This window comes from Montipora foliosa, chromosome 13 (assembly GCF_036669935.1).
Source record: "Montipora foliosa isolate CH-2021 chromosome 13, ASM3666993v2, whole genome shotgun sequence".
Classification (NCBI taxonomy): Eukaryota; Metazoa; Cnidaria; class Anthozoa; order Scleractinia; family Acroporidae; genus Montipora; species Montipora foliosa.
This window is the reverse complement of record NC_090881.1, coordinates 17,824,529-17,847,028: the sequence shown is the minus strand read 5'-3', so window position 1 is coordinate 17,847,028 and position 22,500 is coordinate 17,824,529. Positions and strand designations below refer to the sequence as shown.

Genomic DNA, 22,500 nt, shown 5'->3' with positions numbered 1-22,500 from the left:
ACATTTACACATTTAGAAAAGAGATATAGCATGTGTGGGACGAACTGATTTTTTTGGGGAACGAACTGACTATTGTGTGGAACGATCTGACTATTGATTGCAACGATCTGACTTGGAACGATCTGACCATGGAACGAAATGACCGGATACCGCGGCTTGTTTTCAATTCCCAGTCACCGAAGGATTGACAAAATCCGGCAGGTACGTATCGAATTTTCTCAGTTCCAACGTCGATAGTAGGCTATATTTATTCCGAAAGGACAATATTGAATGTTTTGAAAAATTTGTGATGCAATACCAATTTAATTCCCTTTCTTTTGCCATGATCCTCGTTTCACTTTCAGATAATCAGATTAATATATAGATTTAGCGAAGCCTAAAAGTGGGGCTCTCGTTTATTGTATCGTGTTATATGTACTACAATTCAATTAAATGTAGCGTATGCGTGACGAAAATGACAACAAAAGTCGGAAGTGATGTGTCCTGTTGGCCTGATGGGCGAACAGTCTTGTGATTGTTGAAATAATATTATGTCAGGCCTTTTTTCGGGCCCGAAACTGCCAATCGCTTGTTTTGGAAAGCCGATCTTTGAAACATGTTTGTCAAGCCAACGAAAAGAAACATGTCCGGTAGAGTTGCACGACTTACATCTTTTCATTCTTGAGACACAAAGGGAGTTTGTGACACAACCCGAAAATGACCCGTAGAGTTTCGGACTTTCGAGAAACGTCCCCCAGGCCTGGGTTGCCTCGAAGCATGATTAGCGCTACCTTGAAACTTATAGGTTTTGATACCTCTAAAAGGTGGCTAGGTCACGCAATTTTAGGCAATTTCAGCACAAGATCGAATGGTCATAGAATTGGCTAAAATATCAAAATAACTGGTTCAAAACTGTAGAAGAACGCTAACAAAACACAGGGGAGGCCCAGAAGGGGCATGGACTGGACAAAACTGGAGAGTGTTAAATGGATTGAATTTGGGTAAATTTAAAAACGTCCGGCCACCTTTTTCAAATTTATATCAGTCTATATCAAAATGTCATTTGTGGACACAGTTGGAAAGTCAGTCGCAGTTGTTACGAGGCCGTGAGTTTTGGTCATAATGAAAGACTCTTGGCGTCTGCCAATTTAAACGTTACGAGCTCATAAATAACAAAATTAAACAAAATTACCTAAATACGTGACCTAGTCCCTTGAACCAACGGTTAGCGCTAATCAGGGCCTCAAGCAACCGGCCCCAGGTCAGCCTTCTGCGCGAAAACATGATAATTCACACGTGACAAGATCACCGATGCCATAATTAACTTACCAGTATTATTGAAACTTCTCTACTCTCATTGGTTTGCACTTGAGGTTACAGACGAAGAAAATAATATCATGATTATTAAAGAAACTGCAAACTTTGAAATTATACTAAAACAATTATTGCAACCTCACCTATCTTTTTTTTTTGCCTCGATGATATCGGTTAATAATATGAAATTAGTATATGGCTCTGTCTCGGACGAGGACTTGGAACTACAAAATTCACGATTTTGATTGGCTAAAATCGATATTGCCCTGCTGGTCTAGATTTTCCCATCTAGATCGGCGGCGCATCTAGACCGGTAAAGTGTTGCGGTGAAAAGATGCAAACTAAAATGCAAAAATATTGAGTATTTGCTTTCGGCGACCAATATTTAGTTATTGAAGTGCCAACAGCATTATGACAAAGAGAGGATGAAAATCAAACTTTGACAGAATTAAGTTGCGCTCATCGCCACTCAATCACCGTTCGCCAAGCAAAATGGCAGTTAGTACAAACCAGTTCCCTTAAACGAATTAAATTGTTCTTGTTGGCCATATAATAAACACCTTATTAACCGAGCTAGGTCGGTCTGTATGGACATCTTCCCTCGGTCGCTGGTACAGACCTCACTGCGTTCGGTCTGTACTGGCTACCTCGGTCAAGATCTTCCCATACAGACCTCGCCGCTCCGTTAATAAGAACTAACTCTACAGCTGCCCACCCTGTAATCACAGAAGGCAATTGATGTTGAAGCAAGGAATATAACAAATCACTTTAATCAGTACTGAATATGAAAGGCGCGTTGCATAGTTTGTGTCGTTTGGAAATGTAGCGGTTAGTGGCTTGCTCATTGCGGATACGGATGTCGGAGGTTTTCGCAGTCGAAACAGAAACTAAAGAAACGGCACGGTCAATTATTATATAGCAATGTGGACATTGTTTTTTTGAAAATTTAACATACTGCAAGGGATGAAGTTTGTTAGTGTTACATGAAGCAATGTATGTAATATCCTCTATAATAAAACCGGTGAAGTATTAGACATCCAGTTTGACTAAATAGATAAATAAAAATAGTACGGGTGGACTTTAACCTGACTCCCGCTCGAACCATAGCGCCTCCTTGGTCTAGACTCTTAACATCAGGAGGGGCGATGGTTGCGAGCGGGGAGTGAAGGAGGTGATCTGGTAGAGGGTCGAGGCCCCCTCCTACCCTTAAACAGGAGGGGGTGGTCCTGAGGTTTTCGTGTTTGTCTCACTCTTGGGACACTGCTTTGCGTGGTGTCCCATCATGCATCTCGGTCTGCACCAACGATCCTACATGAAGAAGCCTAGTGGTTCTAGGCGAAACGTCGCTAAGTTTCAGGTTAAAGCCCAGTACTAGTTTTATTGATTTATCTAATATTCTCTATGTTTCAGGGTTCCATTCAATCCTAGATTTTTCCAGGCTGTTCTAGTTTTTTCATTAATGAACATTATTATCCGCTTAAGTATGATCCTGATAAAACAGCAAGTTCTCATCTGCTCGTGACTAGCCAACGAAGACATCAATGGAAGTAGATAGGAGAATGAACTTTTAGATCACGGGAGTCGAAGAGTTAAAATTTATAACAAACTTGATGAGGAACTCATTCTTTGATTGAACTGAACGATCCTGATATAAAAGTAGCTACATTCGAGGGTAGCACATCCACAACTTTTGGCAGAGTATCATAATCTAAAGCAATAACCACCACTTAGTAACCTTTTGCCACCATTTTTCACGAGTTGTCGTGGGATTGGTTTGGCTGCCTTGGGAAGCTTATTGGCAAGTTCCATAGATTTGCCGCCATTGTTGCGGATCAGGCCCTCCTTTCCAAAAGGGCGTGAAGTCACTGCAGTCGTGTCCATTTTACCATCTTTGTGACACTTTCTCATTTGCTGAGCACCATTGGTTGTTTTATTTCCGGTTCTGTAACTGCTAATTGAAAGAGAACCATCAAGGTACTTTCTCCATGCATCAGTTAACTCGATGGTTGTATTCACTGCGTTAGTCTCTGGAACAATACGATCAATCCTTGGTCGTTTGTTTTTCAGATAAATGTCGTTTTCTAGTTTGGCACAGGATTTGCGCTTTCCGGCGTAAGAAAAAGATTTGTTTACATCGGCGTGTTGGTAGCCCTTATTTGTTGTATTGTAAAGAAGAGTGGATCTCTTTTTGTTGCCTTTTGCTTCTTGGCGAACAGTCAAGCTGCAAACGGGTGGCATTTCGTCAAAACTCTTATCTCCACATAGGTACTGCTCACTAATTCTTCTCATAGTTTTAGATGCAGACCCCTTATGAACGACTGTAGAAATATGAATTTCTTTGGTTGTATCCTTAGCTGTGTTTGTTTCCATATGTCTACGAGGCTGATGATAAATACATTCACGGGAATGTGAAGCACTTGCAAATTTCTTTTTCCCGAGATTGCATTCACTTGCCCTTTTCTTGTAAACTGTGCTCTTTGAAAGGTGACTTGGATTGTTGGTGGTCATTTTGTCTTGAATTTCTGACGATGAAGACGTCTTTGGGGCGTGGGACCTTGGAACACACGCTGGTTGGCCGCATAAGTAGCCATCGAAGCCACTGTTACAAAAAGAAGGGTAACCAGTAGAATTAGGTCGACTTTGCGTTGATATCCCTGTGAAATTTCGGACGGAAGTACCGTGTTGGTAAGCGACTGGGGATATGACATTCTTTGAGGTGGTACAGTTTGACCATGCGCCCAAGTTGCTGCACCATAGGTATTCCTCTCTGGTTAGGAAAGGTCTCAGGAAACACTCATTTGACGAGCTGTAGCTGGCCATTCTTGTAACAGTCGAATGCGCGGAAACTGAGAAAACAAGAAACAAACAGAACCAATTCTTTGGTGCTTGAAGGTTGGTTTAAATGAGAATCGAACGCATTGTGATGTGCCGCATTCTCAGCCAATCGGAGACTAACCCGAACCAACAATAAATTGCTCATGCGTGCGTTTTCCTGTTCTTGGGGGGGTCGACTTCCGGGGTGAGGGCATTTATTGGATAGCCAAGGATCAGGGCTTGCAATTGAAGGGGACTATAATAAACTGGCGAACAGGTAAAAAGAGAAGGAAATGGGGCGTTGCGACTTTTTTTCAACTAGGCGCTCTCGCTTCGCTTCCAAGTTTCCCACTGTGGACCCTAATGGAAGCTGCAATCCTGGCCGAAATTTATTGGGACAGTTTCAACAATAACAGCAAAAATCGTTTCATTTTAAGGTGTAGCTTATATTTTATAATGATTCTCCTCATAGAGGCCAAGGTGTCAAGGGCCAAGAGCCCCCCACCCCACCACCTTAAACAATGCTCAGCCAAGAATGTTGCCCTGATTCTAATCAACATTGTACTTAGGGAGGGAGGGAGGGAGTGGAGGAGAAGGTTATGCCCATGAAACCGCTCGTGCTTTATTGACTTCATTGTCCCAACATTTCTGTCTAGGATATTGGTTTCTGCAAGGCCAAACTATTCGGGAGGATTTCCAAAACCATAAGTCCCTCCGTATTTGGCTCATCCTCGGTGTAAAAACATGTGAAACTCACAGATGACGTAACACAAAGGAAAACAAAAGAGCAAAAAAACATCAAACAATAACCAAACCTATCACGAGCTAACAAAACAAAGAAAAAGTTTCACAGGTTTCTACACCGAGGTAAACCCCCGTATTTTTTAAAGGAAGACGTTAAGCCAAGGTATGAAACTTTGCAGTCCTGTCGTTTTTGAAGCCCGATTAGCGATTACCCTCCAGTTATCACGATAAATAACCCCGAATCAATCGGACTTCTCTCGACTCGGCCCGAACTAGTTAATCTAATAATCTTCGACAGTTAGTTGAAAACCGATGGAGACATGATCATTTGATCGCTTTCCCGCGTTCTCGTCGACCTTTGCACCATTTGCGTGATAACTGCGAGGACCTTGCATGCTTTCTGATGCATTTCAGTGATTTACAAGAGTAATTTGCTCTTCAGGAAGTGCACGCATAATGGTGTCCATTATTGAGTGGTGTCTGATATTGCTACCCATTCATAATGTTTGTCAATCAACTTTTGGATGTCCTTAACAATGAATCATGGCTTGTTTATAAATGCCTTCAAGCTTTAATGCATTTAAATTGTAAATAAATGCCTTTATTTAAACATTCCATTCGAAATTTGTGCAAATGTTTGTCATTTAATGTCCTTTCAATTCAATCAACGCCCGATTTAAATTGAATGCCTTCAAGGTCTAATGCATTTAACGATTAAACAAATACCTTCAAACACCGTAATTAAGTCATGACCATTTAGGAAATTGCAAACCAAACATTTTCCTGCCATTTGTAATGATAACTCATATTATCATATACGGTATGTTAGCTCCCTAAAACGAGTGCATTTGTATGTGCTGGCTCTTATAACAAATCCAAATGAGATACCGTACGCGTTGGAGCCAACGTGAAACCAATAATCAGTCGTAGATAAGACAAAGTGATTATTAAAATGGCGCGAAAAGGGAGAAACTTTTTTATTAATCCGCGCGTTATACGGCCGTTTCGATATTTTTTTCGCCATACTGCAAAACGTGGAATTTTCTTACTGATGTATTAGCCATCATTGGAAGGTGAAATGAATTTGACTTAATCTACTCACGATAAGGACTTCCTGTCTGAGCTGCAGCCATCATATGCCGGTTATTCCCATTGGCAAGACTACGGCCGATACACAAGGTTTGGCTTGGAATGGCATCAAACTGTTGATAACATGACCCTGACTGGCAACAAGCTCGGAATGATGATGTTATTCCGCAGTGAGCTTCACACGTCATCATTTTGTGGTACCTGCGTTGTGAAAAGTAATTTAGCTGATTACAATTCATCGGTATTTGTTTATTATGTTATTTGGTCTTCATAAGAACAAGGTAACAGATTTTGATTGGTTTAAAATTTATGTTATATGGATACGTGACCATGGCAAATGTTTGCCTTTTCTCTGATACAGGATGCGTTCAGAGGAACTGATTTCGCAATTTAACTTGTACTTTCAAATAATGACGTGAATGGTGACCTTTTGAGATGGAGAAAAACAAACAAATCCATTGTTTAATATTGACAAGGTTAAATGCCTGTAAAAGACGATTAAACGACTTAATCAGAAACTTCAGTTTCCAAAAACCGTTTCAAACACTTCACTTGCGAAAACATTTGCTAATTATTATGTGGCTTAAAGAGGCCCACATCGAGGCCAAATAGCCTGTACGTGTTGCATCTTGCGGGCTGATAACTTAAAGATCCATTGTAAGCCATAGAACCATGCATAGTCTTTGCGATCAGTGTAAGTCTGCAAATCAGGGCCGATGCGATAAAATGACGGCGGAAAACATTCCAAACCCCCATGGCTAGCAATAGAAGAAGGATTTGTTTGTTTGTTTATTTCTTTGAAAGTTATCTGAATGATCCACGCAATATGTAAACATTGATGGGTGTCAGCCAACTCTCATTGATGTAAACCTTGGAGTGCCCCAAGGGAGTATCCTGGGGCCAATATTGTTTCTCATATTGATTCAGCAGCAGACATATATGCGGATGATACTACAATCAGTGCTAAAGTTGATTATAGATCAGCACCTGGAGCCTTTAATCAAGTTCTTCAAGCTGTTGTTGGTAAAGCTGCACAATGGACCACAGACAACAAAAATGGTACTTAACGAGTCCAAAACTAAAACTATGTTAGTAGCTGGCAAACGTCTACATCAGAAGATGGGCAGCACTTCACTCACTGTACATGTCAACTCAGTCGAACTCGAACAAGTCCAGTCTCAAAAACTGTTTGATGTAATTATTGACACTTAGCTTAGTTTTAATGAGCATATTGATAACCTATGTAAGAAGCTAACACAGCGTATTGCTGTTTTGAAAAAAATCAGGCGTTATTTACCTTTAGATCAACGAATTATTTATTACAATGCCATGATAAAGCAAACTATGATATATGGCTCTAGTGAGTGGGTTTCCACATCTGTTGATAATTTGAATAAGGTCTTCAGACTACAGAAGCGTACCGCACGCGTTATTCTCGATGCTGATACTAGAGAAAATAGTACAGATCTTTTTAGAGAACTTAATTGGCTACCTCGTTTTCATGAAGCAAAGATTAATAAGTGCGCATTAGTTTACAAACGTTTGAATGGGGTGTGTCCCAATTACATGTTAGAATTACTCAAACGAAACATCGCCATACGTTCTAGTATAGACAAATTTAAAGTAGATAGAGTGGTCTTCAATTGAGTGTCGAAAGTAATTAGATAATTACTTTGGTTTATGATTACTTCACTGAGTGATTGGTTCAAAGTTCTCGCCCCACCTTTTCAACCAATCAGAAGTGAAACCAAAATCAATCGTGGCTCGCGCGTGCACATTTTCCCACCCTTTGTGTCGGCTACGTTTAATTACTTCGAGTTTTGATTGGTGTACTGGATTGTCTCCGTCTTTTTTGATTGGCCAAAGTAATTACTTTGGTTTTGGTTTTACGACGCTCATTCGAAAACCGCTCTATGGGTCTTTGAATTTAATTTGTCCAAAGGATAAAAGAGAATCAGAAGGTGCTAGGACTTTTCAAGTATCATATTCTCCGCACCCCGATAATTTCCGACACGGGTACCCGTGCCATGCCTTCCGTTTGTCCCGTATAGTCACGAAAAATTTACCGTGCCGTGCCGAAAAACATAGGTACGACGGTACCGAGACTGCAGAGTAAGCTATTGCACTTCTGTTCGGAGAGGTGGTGGTTCAGTTTACTGCACAAATAACCGGGATACGAAAGGACGAACTGTTAAGTAGCTCGGTTCAATGGATTGAGCTCTTCGAAAATTATAAAACAAAACAAAAAGCTAACTGGACATAGTTTGATACTACCTGGCTTATAATAACTTTAAATGTATCTTAGAAAGTTACGGAACATTCTCTCTCTCTTACGAAGGAGTAACTCTGTTGAAACTTTTAAGAATTGCTTAAAAACCTACCATTTTACAATGGCTTTCAACTTCTATTTACTTTTCTCTATTTTTGAACCTTTTAATTTTAAATCTATCGCTTTGTATTTTAAAGCGTCATGTGCAAATAGTGATAATACCCAAAATGTATTATTATTATGCAGTATGTAGTACGTAAGTATGCTTACAAATATAAGTAGGAAAAGGCACTGTTGTGTAACAATCCCTACTGTTAAACCTATTTACAAACCAATTGGTAATAAATGACGAACCAACATTTGAGAAAGGAACAAGAGTATATATTCCTTAATAACTCGTCGAAACCTTGAATGACCTTGCTATGTTTAGGGTGTACGATAAAACTGCCTTTCGCATATTAAACAAAACCTGGTTCCCTCTATCCAAACCTAAAAACTTCCTAACTTTCTCCGCCGTCTCCATAGAGTAGCCTCCTAGTACATCAACTATCACATTAAACTGTGTGATAGTGTGGCCGGGGAACTGTTGGCGCATCTCCCATCTCAACGGCGCATACTTGTCAGTTTTCTCCTGTTCCTTCTGTTCTCTGTTGGAAACCCAAGGGCAGCTCATCTCAATAAGGATCACCTTCTTCTCCTTTCTGTCCACAATTCTCGCATCAATTCTGTTAGCCCTGACTTCCGTATTTTCAGCAAATACTGGGACATCCCAGTACGCGCACGCTCGGTCATTCTTGTACTCGGGTTTAGGTGAGACTGGAGAGTACCAAGGGGGGATACACTGGATAAGATCTAAGTCTTTCAGGAACTCGAAGAAAAGGATTTTCAAGGCTGCATTGTGTCTCTGCATGTACTTTGTCTGTGCCAAGGCACCACATCCGCTAATCACGTGGGCCATAGATTCAGGCCCTTTTCCACACATACGACACGTGGTATCCGAGGTGGTCAGCGTCTTCGTCTTGCTCTGGTGGTACAGCTTAGTGGGGAGTAATTGCTGGTATAACTCATAGATTCCAGCAACAGTATGCACAGGTGCAGACTTCCACTTACTAAGCCAAGTGAAGCAGTCAATAACTTTGTTATCATCCCATCTTTCTCCGAACAGCTTTCCTTGCCACCTCTGCTCTCTTACTTCCCTCATGCTTCTCTCTTCTTCTCTCGCTCGTAATGTTCTCCCTACTCCTTTAACATGTGATTCCTCACCTGAGTCAGTTTGCAACGCTTTGGGATCTGGGTATGCAAGGTCCAGAGTAATGTCCATTTCCAAAGCAAATTTCTTGGCATCCTTTACGAGTGATCTTCTTCCTGCTCGTTCGCACTTCTCTTCAAACTCGCGCACTAAACTCATCGTTCGATCTTCGTTTGCGTACAGCTTCATTGTGGTCTTAACTTTGGTCTGCTTATACAGGCTCTCAAATGACTTCAGTCCCCGGCCTCCACACTTCCTTGGTAGGTATAGCAACTCGGTTGAACCGAGTGGATGGTAGCCTCCATTCTCTTTGATGATCTTGCGAGCTTCGCGATCGAGTTGTTGTAGATCTGCGAGCGGCCATGTTAGTGTCCACATAGGGTAGGTGACAACTGGTAGTGCGTATTGATTAGATGCTAAGACTTTGTGGAAGTCCGATAGGGGGCTCGACCATATAATTGACAGTCTCTGCAAGCAAACCTTTGAAGCTCCCCACAGAACAGAGCTGTCCTCTTGCTTAGAATTTTCTAAAACTCCCAAAAACTTGTAAGTTTCTCCCTTCTTCAGATTTTCTATGACCTGCCTTTCTCCGATGGCAGTGCCTCCCAAGCTGCTGTCCAATGAACCTCTCCTTACATGAGCTGTAGAACACTTCTTCTCGTTCCACTCCATTTATTATTATTATTATAAGTATTACTATGACGTGAACAAGCTGTGACCAATAGAAAAGACATCTGTTTACAAACATTGCTTTTGCTATTCAAATGTGCCAACCACAGAAACAAGAGACCCTTTGTTTCGACAGCCAATAAGGCTGTGGTTGGCACATTAATGACAACAGTTGACGTCAACGATATCTTCGCTTTTGTGCACAAGGGCACACTTGACAAAAGCCTGGCAATGATATCTTCGCTTTTGTGCTCAAGGGCACACTTGACAAAAGCCTGGCAATGACTTTGCATTTCAGCAGTCCCTCCGCTCAATGTTAGCAGGAAAATTAGTGGTCACGTAGACAAAAGACTGAAAAAGTTTACCACATGCATGACTGACCATGGCATCTGGCGAATATGGCGACTGCCCATAGTTAACGCTTACAGTAGAATTGACTCGAATGCGGATGAAAGACGGCTGTTATGTTGACATTGCTGCTGAGGGATTAGTAGTCATTTGTCCTGGACCATTTACACCGTTTATCAAGTTTTATTTTGTTAATGAAAGAATGATGATTTTTGAATAAATAAAAAAGAACATGAAACGTGATTTTCTTTAAAAAACGAAAGAAATAAAATAATTACAGTCACGGTAATAAAATTTAATAATAATATGAAACATCATTTGATTTACTGCGAGGAGTGTAGATAAAATTGGCAAATAGTAAAAATAGAGCAGTTTGTTTTACAGTCAGATTTGTCCCGATTCTTCCAATTTTCCGACCTCTGTTTTACGCTTCTACAACTCTTATCTTCGTAAGATTTTCCAGCAGTTGTGTTAATTCGAGAAATAATATTAAGGCAAGGTTAACGGTGATTCGGGAACTGGGTTAGGCAAAAGTCCCGAAAAAATTTTAGGGCCGGAAAAGCCATTTGTAAAATGACCTGCGATCGACTTGTTCAAAAAAAAAACAAAAAGGTTTTTGAACTCCTTTTTGTAAGGAAACAATGACAAAGCAAAATGATTGTGAATCAGTTTCCATGGCTTAAAGGCCGACTTCATATTTTAGATAGAGATGGAATTGTGGCATCCGAAAGAATTCGCGATTTTCGAGAAATGGGCTGGGGTACGAGAGATCTCCAAAGTGATATCTCCCTCAATTGGCCTTGGCCCATCAGTTTACTGTATCATCTAATTTTAGAATAAGGTCCCGCAAAATTATGGCCAATCAGATTGGGCCGGATGACCGCAACGCCTCTAATTGGTCTGCAACAGAGTAGCCGCACGAGGGATTGCAATAATTGCAAAATCATGGATCGTGCAAAGATCTCACTGCTCTAACCACTGAGGAAAACGCCGTCACGATCGTGTTTGGCATAACAGCCGATCTTTTTTATAAGAACGTCTAATTTTGGGGTTGAGGCAGAAAGCTCTTCCTTTTTAGCCATTTGAGCCTAAAAACGTTCTTAACATGTTCTTGACGTTGTAGGTTGTATTCTTAGTTCGACTAGAAACTGAGTTGTTGCAAGAAAAAAACCACATTGTTAATGAACTTGAGAAAACTGTGCCTAAATATTTGAGTGAATTTCCCTATTAGACTACAGTTTTACATTTCTTTTACCTTTTTTTATCAGTAATACTCACAAAAAACAATAAACAAATGAGCAAAATAGAGACGCTCTTCACTGACTCTCAGCTTGGATACGTTCTTAAAATTTTGGTTAATCCCAGAACGAACGTTCTTATGAAAAGATCCTTTAAAAAAAAAGTGTACATTGCTCCCTTTTGTGATAATCCTGACAAATACGTCTTTGCCAAAAGAAGAACACTGCCGATGCGCATGCAATATTTTTATTTGTATTTTCTATTTTACACCTTATTTAACGTCGGTAGTTCCTTTACTCTCCTGAGAGTATTCACCCAGTTCTCCCAGGAAGCCGACGGTGCGCTCATTTTACCCCCCTCTTTTCCATCAGTGCTCCGTTTTAACGGTATTTAAAGCTACTTAGGCTACACTGAAAGGAAAGAAGTTGACACAAGGATGTGAGATCCAGGGATCGAACAAGGGACCAATTGCACCAAGGCCGCTCACTAACCGACTGTGCCACCCTTGCTCCTTCCTCCATTTCAAGTCGTCCTGTGGTGAAGTGTATCTAAAGCCAACAGACAGAGTCCACAGCGAGCATTCGGGCCCTTTAATGGCTCTTCTGGGCGACAGTTTTAAATGAATCTACCACTAACCTCATGATTGCAGTAATCATGATGCTCTCTCTTTATTAAGTGACACGCAGAGGAACAAAAAAACACGCATTTGTCGCTAACAAAAAAAAGAAGAGGACGGCCTAATCATTATGTTCGCTGTGTTGCGGAAGCCAAAATAGTACCTGAAATTTTGTTGGTTACCATTTCCATTATCGGCTCAGTGGAAGTAGGTGAATAAAGGGACGCTTGGAACAACCTCATTCGCAGGGATTTTCCCTATCTCTGGGGCAGGGCGGGGTCCCGCCCGCGCCCGCCTCCACCTCGGTGGAGAGAAGCCGCGGGAACGAGGTTGTGCTTGGAAGTGTTTTAATAGGCCTTTTTCGATATATTAAAATTCAGCTTGAAAGAGAGGTTTAGAGGACGAAGACAAAGGAAAGTAAATGATGTGTAAATATTTTTCACATTCATTCCAACGTGTTTCCATTGTTTTTGTCCTCACTGCCTCACTATCAAGCTGAATATTTGATATTTCGTAAAATAGCCTATTGAGTCTAGGTTTAGCACAATTCACAAACCGTCATCACAATCTTTGCTGCATCGTCATGCGACACAGTCATTATTGGCAAGCATCGAAACAGAATAAACATCATCGAGTCATAAAGTTGGAATTCCTCAAGGTGTGACTACGTTATCCTTAAACATCTTGGTTAGTGTCTGTGCACATGTAAATGAAACGGTTTCCGGCAGCACGTGCTCCAACATAACTTATGGTGTGTTTACATGATACCGAGGCGACTTAAGTCCCGGACCCAGTTCACTCCGTTTCCCTCTTGTGGCTCTGCATTCGTTTACATGATGTCATAGCGGAACGAGTCATACCGGCGTGAGTTCACCCCGGTTTCTGTAACGAAGCGAGAATTTTATTCCGGTACGAAATCCCGCAACATTATCATGTAAACGAGGAACAATCACTTGTTTTGGTGTGAACTTGACCTCTGGGTGGACTGAAACGGGTATTGTAAGAATGATTTTCGTCAATCCAAAATTACATGTATTTAATCAACGTCAAGCTTGGCTTCATGCAAACACGATATGAAATAAAGTAAGCATCATGTAGACACGGTGATTCGAAATCAAGTAGTCATCCCAGTATGGAACTCGAGCAGGGACGAGTTTTCTCATGAAAAACAAAGTCCTTGAGTATTCAGGCACCCATGGGATGAGAAGAATTTGGTGACATCATTTTCAAAATTTTGTTTATTATTTTCTCGTAAGAGATATCTTGCTATAAACAAATTGGCGTCAAAAGTGTAAAGAATATATCATCTCCAGAAGATCAGGCCTTTTCGTTTTCTGTAATCAGCGAAATATTAGCCATCAAAATCTAAAAACAATTTCTGGTGACGAAGAGTCTATACTTTGAAAAATTTACATATCGTCAAACGTGGCATATGAGGTTTAAAATTTGAGAGGTAGCGAATCTGAAGTACACTGTACTTTCAACATTCAATGCCGCTTTCTATAGGCTAACCGATTAGAAAATCATTATTGTGTTATTTCTCAAATAACTTGCGCTTTCTTCTCCAACGAAACATTAGCCGTCGTAACCAATCAAGTCGTCCTTGGCAACCACAGTTTTGAGTGACTTCAGAAAAAGTTATTTAACATTTCGTGTAACATAACTGACATAACATAATAAGCGGCAACCTTACCAAGGAAAGTTTACAGAAAATATCAAGTTTTGTTATTGTATGAAACTACTACATACTCCAGGAATATATTAATTAATCATATTGGTATTGATGATAGCATACTTTGCTGGTTGCTGGACTTAGCGAATTGAGACTGTAACAATGGGATATCAGAAACAAGAAGGGTGTACAACTTTTTTTTTTTTTCACAGAAAGGAAGTGATAAAATGTAAATGAAGGACTGCCGTATCATGAATTAATAATTATGCCTTAAGGCGCTGTTACATTGTAAATGTTTCGTGCAACTTGTCTCGCAATGTTTTGGCGACATTGTGGAGGGACAAGTTGCACGAAACATTTCACAGTGTAACAGCGCCTTTAAAACTTAGAGCTGTTCTATTTAATTTGACACTCTGCGCATTTGCAAATTTGCCGTTTCAAACGACAGGCTCCTACTAGACTTTCTCAAAGCCCGCTTGGGTTTTTGGTGTAGTCCGCGGTCGCTCGATCTTTCGCGCGCTCAATCGACTCAGTAAGGGGTCGACTTGCGTGTAAGTCCACTACCACCAGCTTGTCATGAAGTCGAAAGAAAATAAACCTCCACGGTTAATCGAGCGTATTCCCTCTTTTTAGAACTGGCTTGCCGGATAGCTGAAGTAAAATGAACTCAGAGTGTAGGCACAGCAAATTTCATCCTGATCTTAGCAGTTCCGTATGCCTGAAGTGTAACCCGCCCGGTATGGCTGTGATACGTACCATGGATTTTACAGGGACGGTGAATGCATAAGCGAGGGCGGAGTTGAGTTATAAAATGCTCGGAATAGCGGACATTTTAGTTTAGAGTATGCTGGTTTCTCGGGAATTGAGAAAATCATGAACAACAAAAGAAATATTCCGTTTTCCGAGAACAGGAAAAAATTTAAATATTTTTGCCTTTTCCCTTGTTATTTCTCGAGTAACTTGTTCCAAGCCGTTCTCAACCTGAATTGTTGCACAATAATACCGTCTCGATTTAATAATTATTCTCAGAGGAAAAACTAAGAAATCCAGCTATAGTTAGGCCTGGTTGTAATTGTAAGACTGTAAACACGAACTCGTTCGCATTTCAGCGTGATTCATCAGCGGCTTTCTTCCTTTGAGTAAACCACTCCCATAATTTAGACTCGTGAATTTACCATAGTTTGACCTGATTACAAAGCACTCACCTCAAGTTCTGTTGTGTGTACTAACCAGACAAAGATTTCTTAATCGTCCAAGAAGTTTATTCCGGCCGCGGCGGCAGGTGCGATGAATAAAAAACAAAATCTGTTTCCGCTGTTTTTCGCTTCCTTGTTATTAGGATGATTCTTTGATTGACATTGTTTAAATTGTACACCTCGGTGGAGCTTAATTTAAATTTTTTTGACATAAGACTCAATCATTCTCTGCAAATTACCCTATATGCTTCGTTTGCGACAAAAATTAACACTTTTTAACATAGAATCATTTGAGTGACAAATTATATGCGTCCTGTATCCCAAAAGACGTGATCCCAAAGGGCTTGATAAAGGAATCTCTTCTGACGTCACTGTTTGCATTTTGTTCATTAACATACGAGGCATTATGCTATTTAAAAACTTCAAAACGTAAAAGAATTTGTTAAACTTAGTTAAATCTCCAATCTCAAGCATTTTAGCTTTGATAACAAGCCAGTTATGAGTCATCAAAAACTGATAAATCCCTGGGTGGCAAAAGCGCCGATGATAATTGTTAATGTTAATTGTCATTTTCATAAAGTCATAAGAAAGGCTAATAAGCGCATGTATTTTCTCATTCTGCTGAAGCGCGTACGGGTCCCTATTAATGATATCGTTAGTTTTTATTCTACTTGCATTAGGTCTGTGTTGGAGTATTGCGCGCATGTATTCCATCATGCTTTGCCAGCCTATCTATTAAAGTGAGGAACTAGCAGTGAACTCACGAGACAGGGGCACCCAACGTCAATTTTCGGAAATTGTCTGTTCGGAAGACGATTTGAGATCTAGAATTTTCGGAACATTTGTTGTAAAATTTCTTGCTTGCCTGCCTGTCCTAGGATTTTCGAACATCTAGAAAATGGTATAATTGTCCATTTTAAACAGATTTTTACCCTAAAAAGGTCACCTAGAATTTTCGGGAGCCTTTTTTCTGCCTGAAATTTTCAAAAAGATAAGTTTTGATCCCTATAATTTTCAGATCACTAGACTTTCAGCTAGAAGATCCGAACAGATGAATAATTTTTAGGGGATAAATATATGCCTATATCTACCGTTTAAATACGAAAATACGTTTAACAACTGTATTTTTAAGTGGTTTTGAACAATATTCTCGTTGGGTGGCCCTGACGAGAGCGTGTACAGAGGCGAGCTTTGTCAATCATCTCTCCAAATGACATTTCTTATCATGAAAGGCTTTCTTTGTGTAATCTAGAGACCCTCAAGGACAGACAAACCGAACTATGTAATAATTTTTTTACATTCAATTATGTCTGAGCCATGTCACAACCTAAGCCATCTTTTACCAGACCTAAATGAACCACACTATTGCCTCAGTGAGCAGTTTAAGCGCCCTGTCATCCGTACAAAACGCTACACGAACATTCATTTCAAATAGATGAGTACGTAAAGCCAATAGTATTATATTTTTAGATATAGCATAATAATAGTTATTTAGTTAAGTATCACGCAACTAGTGGACTAATGCAAATCCTTCATTTTGATTGGCCACGCTACTAGAGGACTATTATTAATAGTCATCGAGTAGCGAAAAGCGTTACGCTTTCTTTCGTTTTATTCCCAAATAATTATTTCTTTAACTTGCAATTGCTAACTTTATTATTGCCTTTTCTGTCCGACTAGTTGGGTGATACTAAAACAATTAGACCCTTCGCCCTTAAGGGCCACGGGTCTAATTGTTAAATAGTTATTTAATTCATACTTATAAATAGTCACGCAATTCAGCCTTTCGGCTGCTAGATAAACCTATCTAACGCTAAGGAGTGTCTCCGAGGAAACGTAGTAGTCTCTAGATTTGTACTGGAGAAAAGAATAATTTTGCCGCCAATATTTCACATCTTTATCGTCCGCAAAACCTAGTTAATGACGACTTCATTTAACGAGGCTAAAGTATTCACTGGTGCCCCAGTAGTTTTGAATATGGCCCTCAATCCGATCGAATTGGAATTAAGAAATGTTAGTGTTTGAGGAGAGGGGAAAACCGGAGAAAAACCTCTTGGAGCAGAGTAAAGTTTACCCACATATAGTGCTTTCACCCATGTGATCAAAAACCTTGTTTTTCCACTGAAACAAGAGAAAACATTCGCATGATAATAGGGGACTAATTGGGAACACCAACATGGCCGCCGTGACGTCACGTAAGGATCGACATTGATGGGAGGCGAGTACCATCACCACTACACCATCCCTACCCTAACCACCCTCTGTAAGTTCGTCATGCATTATAACTTCTCGCCTTTTGCACGAACACTTCGCTAAACAAGTAGCAACAGCACAAACAACTTGAAATCGGAGAGCTAAACTGCACCACCTTGAGAAAGGAAATCTTCGAGTTCATCGAATTGACCAGATAAACTTAACACCAATGTTAACTCAGTGAGTTATTTCTGTTAAACACTGAGGAGCCTCCTGGCTTAAAATTGGCCAATTGATTGTCTCAACACGGTTAATTAGTACAAACGATGACCTCATCTTAAAACTTCTATATCTGCTTCTTCCTTTAATCTTAAGTTATTCGATAACAACCTTAGAAGTAAACGCAAAGCATAGCCAGTTATTACGGGTATGAACTAAACTTTAATTTTTATGTTTCTTTTGAAGTGACCTGAGATGCTAAAAGAGAAAAAAAACGGTCAAAACAATTGGTGGGCACAAAAATCTAGCTGGATGTGAAATTATCGTTTTTGCTGCTTTTGATTTTCAGATTTGGATAATAAAAAAAAAACTTAAGAGATGGAAGCGAGCGACAAAATATAAAGTGTTTCCGGCCAGGCTCGAACTGGCGACCTTCCGCGTGTTAGGCGGACGTGATAACCACTACACTACGGAAACATCTTTCACTCCACACTGGAAAATAAGTGAAAATAGATTATCTCTGACATTGAAACTCATTACCGGGTATGAGCCCAAACGATCATCCTCTTCGATCGTCATGCAATCTTTCCCCGAAATCTTTCTCTCTATTTTTGATGATAATTTACAAAGGAGCTGATTAGCCTTGCCGCTCCAACGCCTATTCTCGCTGATTACGTCACAGGCTCCCCAAGCTGAAAATACGTGGTGTATGCGACAGTTTGTGTATATAGAGAATTGTATGGGAACATCACCGATCGTTAAAAAAATTGTGTAAATAACTATCTCATTTGAAATAAAGTTTTCCTACCTCAAATGTGTGACCAACTTGTCTCTTTTGGCGAGTTTCGAGCCATTCTGACGCCGTTTAGTGAAGTCATCCGGAAGGCCGTTGCTGAAATATTTCAGCAACAGCCAAATGAGATAGTTATTTACACAATTTTTTTAACGATCGGTGATGTTCCCATACAATTCTCTATATACACAAACTGTCGCATACACCACGTATTTTCAGCTTGGGGAGCCTGTGATTACGTTGACATTCACGCCTTATTGAACGTTTATTTATCCTAGTAATTTCTTTGAAAAAAGACAAACAAGTTCGCGATTGTGCTGAAAGAGATGTTATATCATATGTTAACCGAATTAGAGTTTTATTTTTGCGACTCGGGACAGATAAGCCTTTTCTAACGCTTACCCGTGATTTGTCACCAGAGCGCTCGATTTTTCACGGGACAGTTATAGCAAAGCATGTCTTGTGACCTTTTTGTGACCAAGTGTCTGATGCAGATCATGTAACGAGTGGCCAAGCGGCATCAAAACACCAAGTCTCATCAAAGAGACTCAAGTCTCATCAGTGCAGTATTCAACACTCTTCGATCTAGGGCCACATCAGTTAGGAAACTGTTTAAGGTTAATGTGTTACCCTAGTTAAATAATGTATTGTATTGTATTGATGAGAAGACGACAGAAATAGAGGACGTAAACAAGGGAATGTTTATAGGAGCTGGATGAACAAGACTGGACAACAGTTAGTCTCCTTCGCAGCCGCTCGGGCCGGAGTCACGCAACGCTCCCCTTCCCCCACGTGGGGAAGGGGAGCGTTGCGTGACTCCGGCCCGAGCGGCTGCGAAGGAGACTAGACAACAGTAGAAGTCGTAGAATATAGAAAAGATACTTCAGCAATAGGACCGTTCATGCAAAAAAAGACATCCGAGGCTTATATACAACGTGAACGGAGCCATTTACACGAGTGCAGACGGGTAAGTGTCACGCATAATGCTCGAATTGAATACAGCTTACATTTCATTGCTGAACTTCACATTTCCCGCTTTGAGCGCGATCTTAAAGCATAAATACTGACGACATAAGAACATAGGTGATGATACCATCATCACCTATTTATCAGCTCAAGAGGTTTTCCAATACAAGCATGAGGTTTCGTTCCTCCACTGAAGATAGTAAACATGATTTTGTCGGTGTTTGAAGTGAATTTACATGCGGCCTCAAGCGGAAGAAAAACAACAAACGAGGGCGAAGTGATGTATTTAACACCACTTTACTAAAGAAAACTTGATCGAAAACAGTGCCGAATTTTCCAAGGGAAAAACGAGATCAGCTGAGATCTGAAGTTCTGTTTTCAAAGGTAAAAACTGAGGAGTCATTCATGTCATTCGTATGAAAGCATTCATAATCGCACGACCTCGCGCTGAAGGGATCTTTCATTTATTTGTTGAGCAAAACTTGATCAAAGATTTGTGCGATTCCAATGGTAAATTAGTACTCGGGAAAATATGTTCAGGGAAGTATTTTCAGAATCTAATGAGGCTTTTTTGTCACGCTGTTCCCTGTTACAATCAATTGGGGGGGGGGGGGAGTAAGGTTGTGCTATGTCCTTCTGTAAACAAAGAGAAAAAATTGAGTCAAATGAGTGCCAAAAAAGAACTTTATTTTTTGTTTTCTAGATCTGGTTACAAAACCGTCAAGTTGCGTTTTTCCACTTTGAACTTCTCCAAAATAGGGTGAAATTCGTTCAGGCATAGAGAGCATAAACTTTACAGCAGACTTTGCCACCATTATCTCCTTCGCTGCGATTCAGCAAATCCTCGCCATACCACAAGCGCAACTTCTGCGTTGAAACGACCCAGTGCGGGTTGAATGCTGAAAGAACAATCTCAGGGGATTCGGAGTTGTATCCGGGATTCTTGAACCACTTCAAGCCATTAACGTTCATATCTAAGTTCCCTTCTGGTATAAGAATGTGGTTAGATGCAGAGGTGATGAGTATGTTGACCAGGTCTTTACCTCCACATCCCCAGAAACTCCAGAGCGAAGCTCTATGAACGTGACAAGTTACGTAGCCATAAAGGTGAACCAACTTTATGGCGGCTAACCTGCCAGTTTTAGGAGAGAGAAAACTCCCGAAACTGTTCCCTTTGGCGCCAAAACACATGAATGAACTGGCCTCGATCCAGCGACCTGTGATGAAATCAGAAGATATTAATTTTGCTTCTATTTTCCGAAATAATTGGTGCCATAGGACTTTGAAAGGCTTCTTTTTCGTCGTCAAAAATAAATATTCTGAATTGATATTTGTATAATAAATTTAAGGCTTTTGCTTTATTCAACGCGATAATAATTATATGAGCTGCACTGATTAGTAGCCGCTTTGGAAATCTTCCTTAACTTATTAAGGAGAAAATTTCAATAAGTATTTTCAAACGAGAGGCGAATTAATCCGGCTTACAAAGAACCACAACCTATTGTAGCTTCAGTATTGGGGTGAGTTAACAAAGAATTGCGCAGTGACTTAGCGGCTACGTGGAAGATTTAGCAAACGTGCGCTTTAGGTCTCTCCTACCTCTTTGTGCGTTAATTCCCCCGAGGATCACTGCTAGAGCGAAAGCGAAGACGATTACGGCATTTATCTTCATTGCGATGTACGATTTTTGAAGATTCCTTCCCAGAATGTCACGTTACAATTCGGATGATGTGTAACTGCCTTGCACACCGTGCGTTATTTATCCCCATTTTGTTCGTGTCAAAACACGATCTGCCCTTGTCCAGGGGTGTATCTATTTTTGCCTCGTTCTCTCAAGACTTCCTTATATATGATGTCAGGGGCTCCATATAACATGATACGATTTCGTGTATAAAAGTAAAGATTGATTGATTGACCACGTTTTCTCGGTGTGTGCTGTAAGCTTTTATTACTTTATTTTCAGGCTCTCAGCTCATGCTTCACCGCCTTGAATGGCAAATGGTAGTGGAAATATAAAAGGCAGGGGCAAACCAAGCCACTCTGCGAGAGAGATCAAATTCTTCCATTATGACCTTACGAGATGCTCCCTCTGGTAGAGAGTTCTAGCCTGTATCTATGTATTCCTTTTCTATTTGCATCAGTTTTTATCAATAATGCAAATAGTAAAACTTTCAGCGTTGTTTCATCACGGATATATGCCGACCATTTTAAGCATTGGGTTGATATATTAGCGCCGATAGACGCTTTAAAACGAACAAATGCCGGCGCTTTCAACCAGGCCTGAATCACTATCCAGTGGAGAGGTAATAGCGAAACCAATTGCGCTATGTAATGGATAGTGTTATTCACAACTGGGGCCAGATCGATAGTAAAAATCGAAGTTAGTGCTACACTATAAAATATGTTCTTCATGTATCAGTTGTTTTCAACCAGCAAATAGAGGAAAACTGGAAGAAGTCAAACAATTTCCAAATTTATCTGAACGGAAACAGATTGCGTGTCTTCACGGCAACGCTGTTGCCGTTCTCTCTTGCTAAAGCGCTTGCACCGGGTGCCACCAGAATCTATAGGTTTAATAACCGGTAATAGAAGCGCGTGGCACGACTATGTGAAATTACCAAATTTAATTAAGGTTTTAAGGACAACGTGAGTGATTGTCAGCTTAGCCAATCTTTTATGAGCTATATTTTCTTTTACGACTTTTCTACCAATCCGGTCATTGTACGTTACTTTGCCAACATCTTCCGGCTTACACGAACCGGATGAAATATGTGCTAAGGAAGAAACGATCACATAAATGTTTATTTTTCAGAGATTTTTGCGCAGCACGACGAAAATTTGTACTAAAATGGGTTTATGAGTGCAGCACGATCATTTTTTTCATTTCTCCTCTTTAAACCAGTAATGGAGGGTGCATTGCTATGACTGCTATCCACTGCATTGAATAAATCTTTTTGAAATGAATTAACCTAATTGCTTTTGTTATGTCTTATCCACCGCTAATTGAATTGATTTAGCTCAGACGTCATAGGTGAAATTCAGTAGTTCTCACGGAAGAGTTCTTTGACTATGGTCTCACAGAGAATAGGGGCCTAAAATTTATGATCGTCATCATCCGAGGAAGTCTAACC

General features: G+C 40.3%; 2 protein-coding genes and 1 non-coding gene across 3 annotated transcripts; all 3 read right to left on the bottom strand.

Annotated features, from left to right (window-relative positions):
• Positions 1-2,994: 2,994 nt before the first annotated feature.
• LOC137981790 (uncharacterized) lies at positions 2,995-15,323 on the bottom strand. The gene is made up of 3 exons (XM_068828839.1): positions 15,208-15,323; positions 5,954-6,141; positions 2,995-4,139 (listed from the first exon to the last, which is right to left on the bottom strand). The coding sequence occupies exons 2-3, from the start codon at positions 6,129-6,131 to the stop codon at positions 2,995-2,997; spliced, it is 1,323 nt and encodes a 440-aa protein (XP_068684940.1). The 5' UTR covers positions 6,132-6,141; positions 15,208-15,323.
• Positions 6,418-10,130, bottom strand: LOC137981789 (uncharacterized). The gene is made up of 2 exons (XM_068828837.1): positions 9,050-10,130; positions 6,418-6,425 (listed from the first exon to the last, which is right to left on the bottom strand). The coding sequence occupies exons 1-2, from the start codon at positions 10,128-10,130 to the stop codon at positions 6,418-6,420; spliced, it is 1,089 nt and encodes a 362-aa protein (XP_068684938.1).
• A 2,691-nt stretch (positions 15,324-18,014) lies between the features above and the next one.
• On the bottom strand, positions 18,015-18,087 carry Trnav-aac (transfer RNA valine (anticodon AAC)). Its single transcript has one exon. It is a non-coding gene; the product is annotated as a tRNA-Val (tRNA).
• Positions 18,088-22,500: the final 4,413 nt, after the last annotated feature.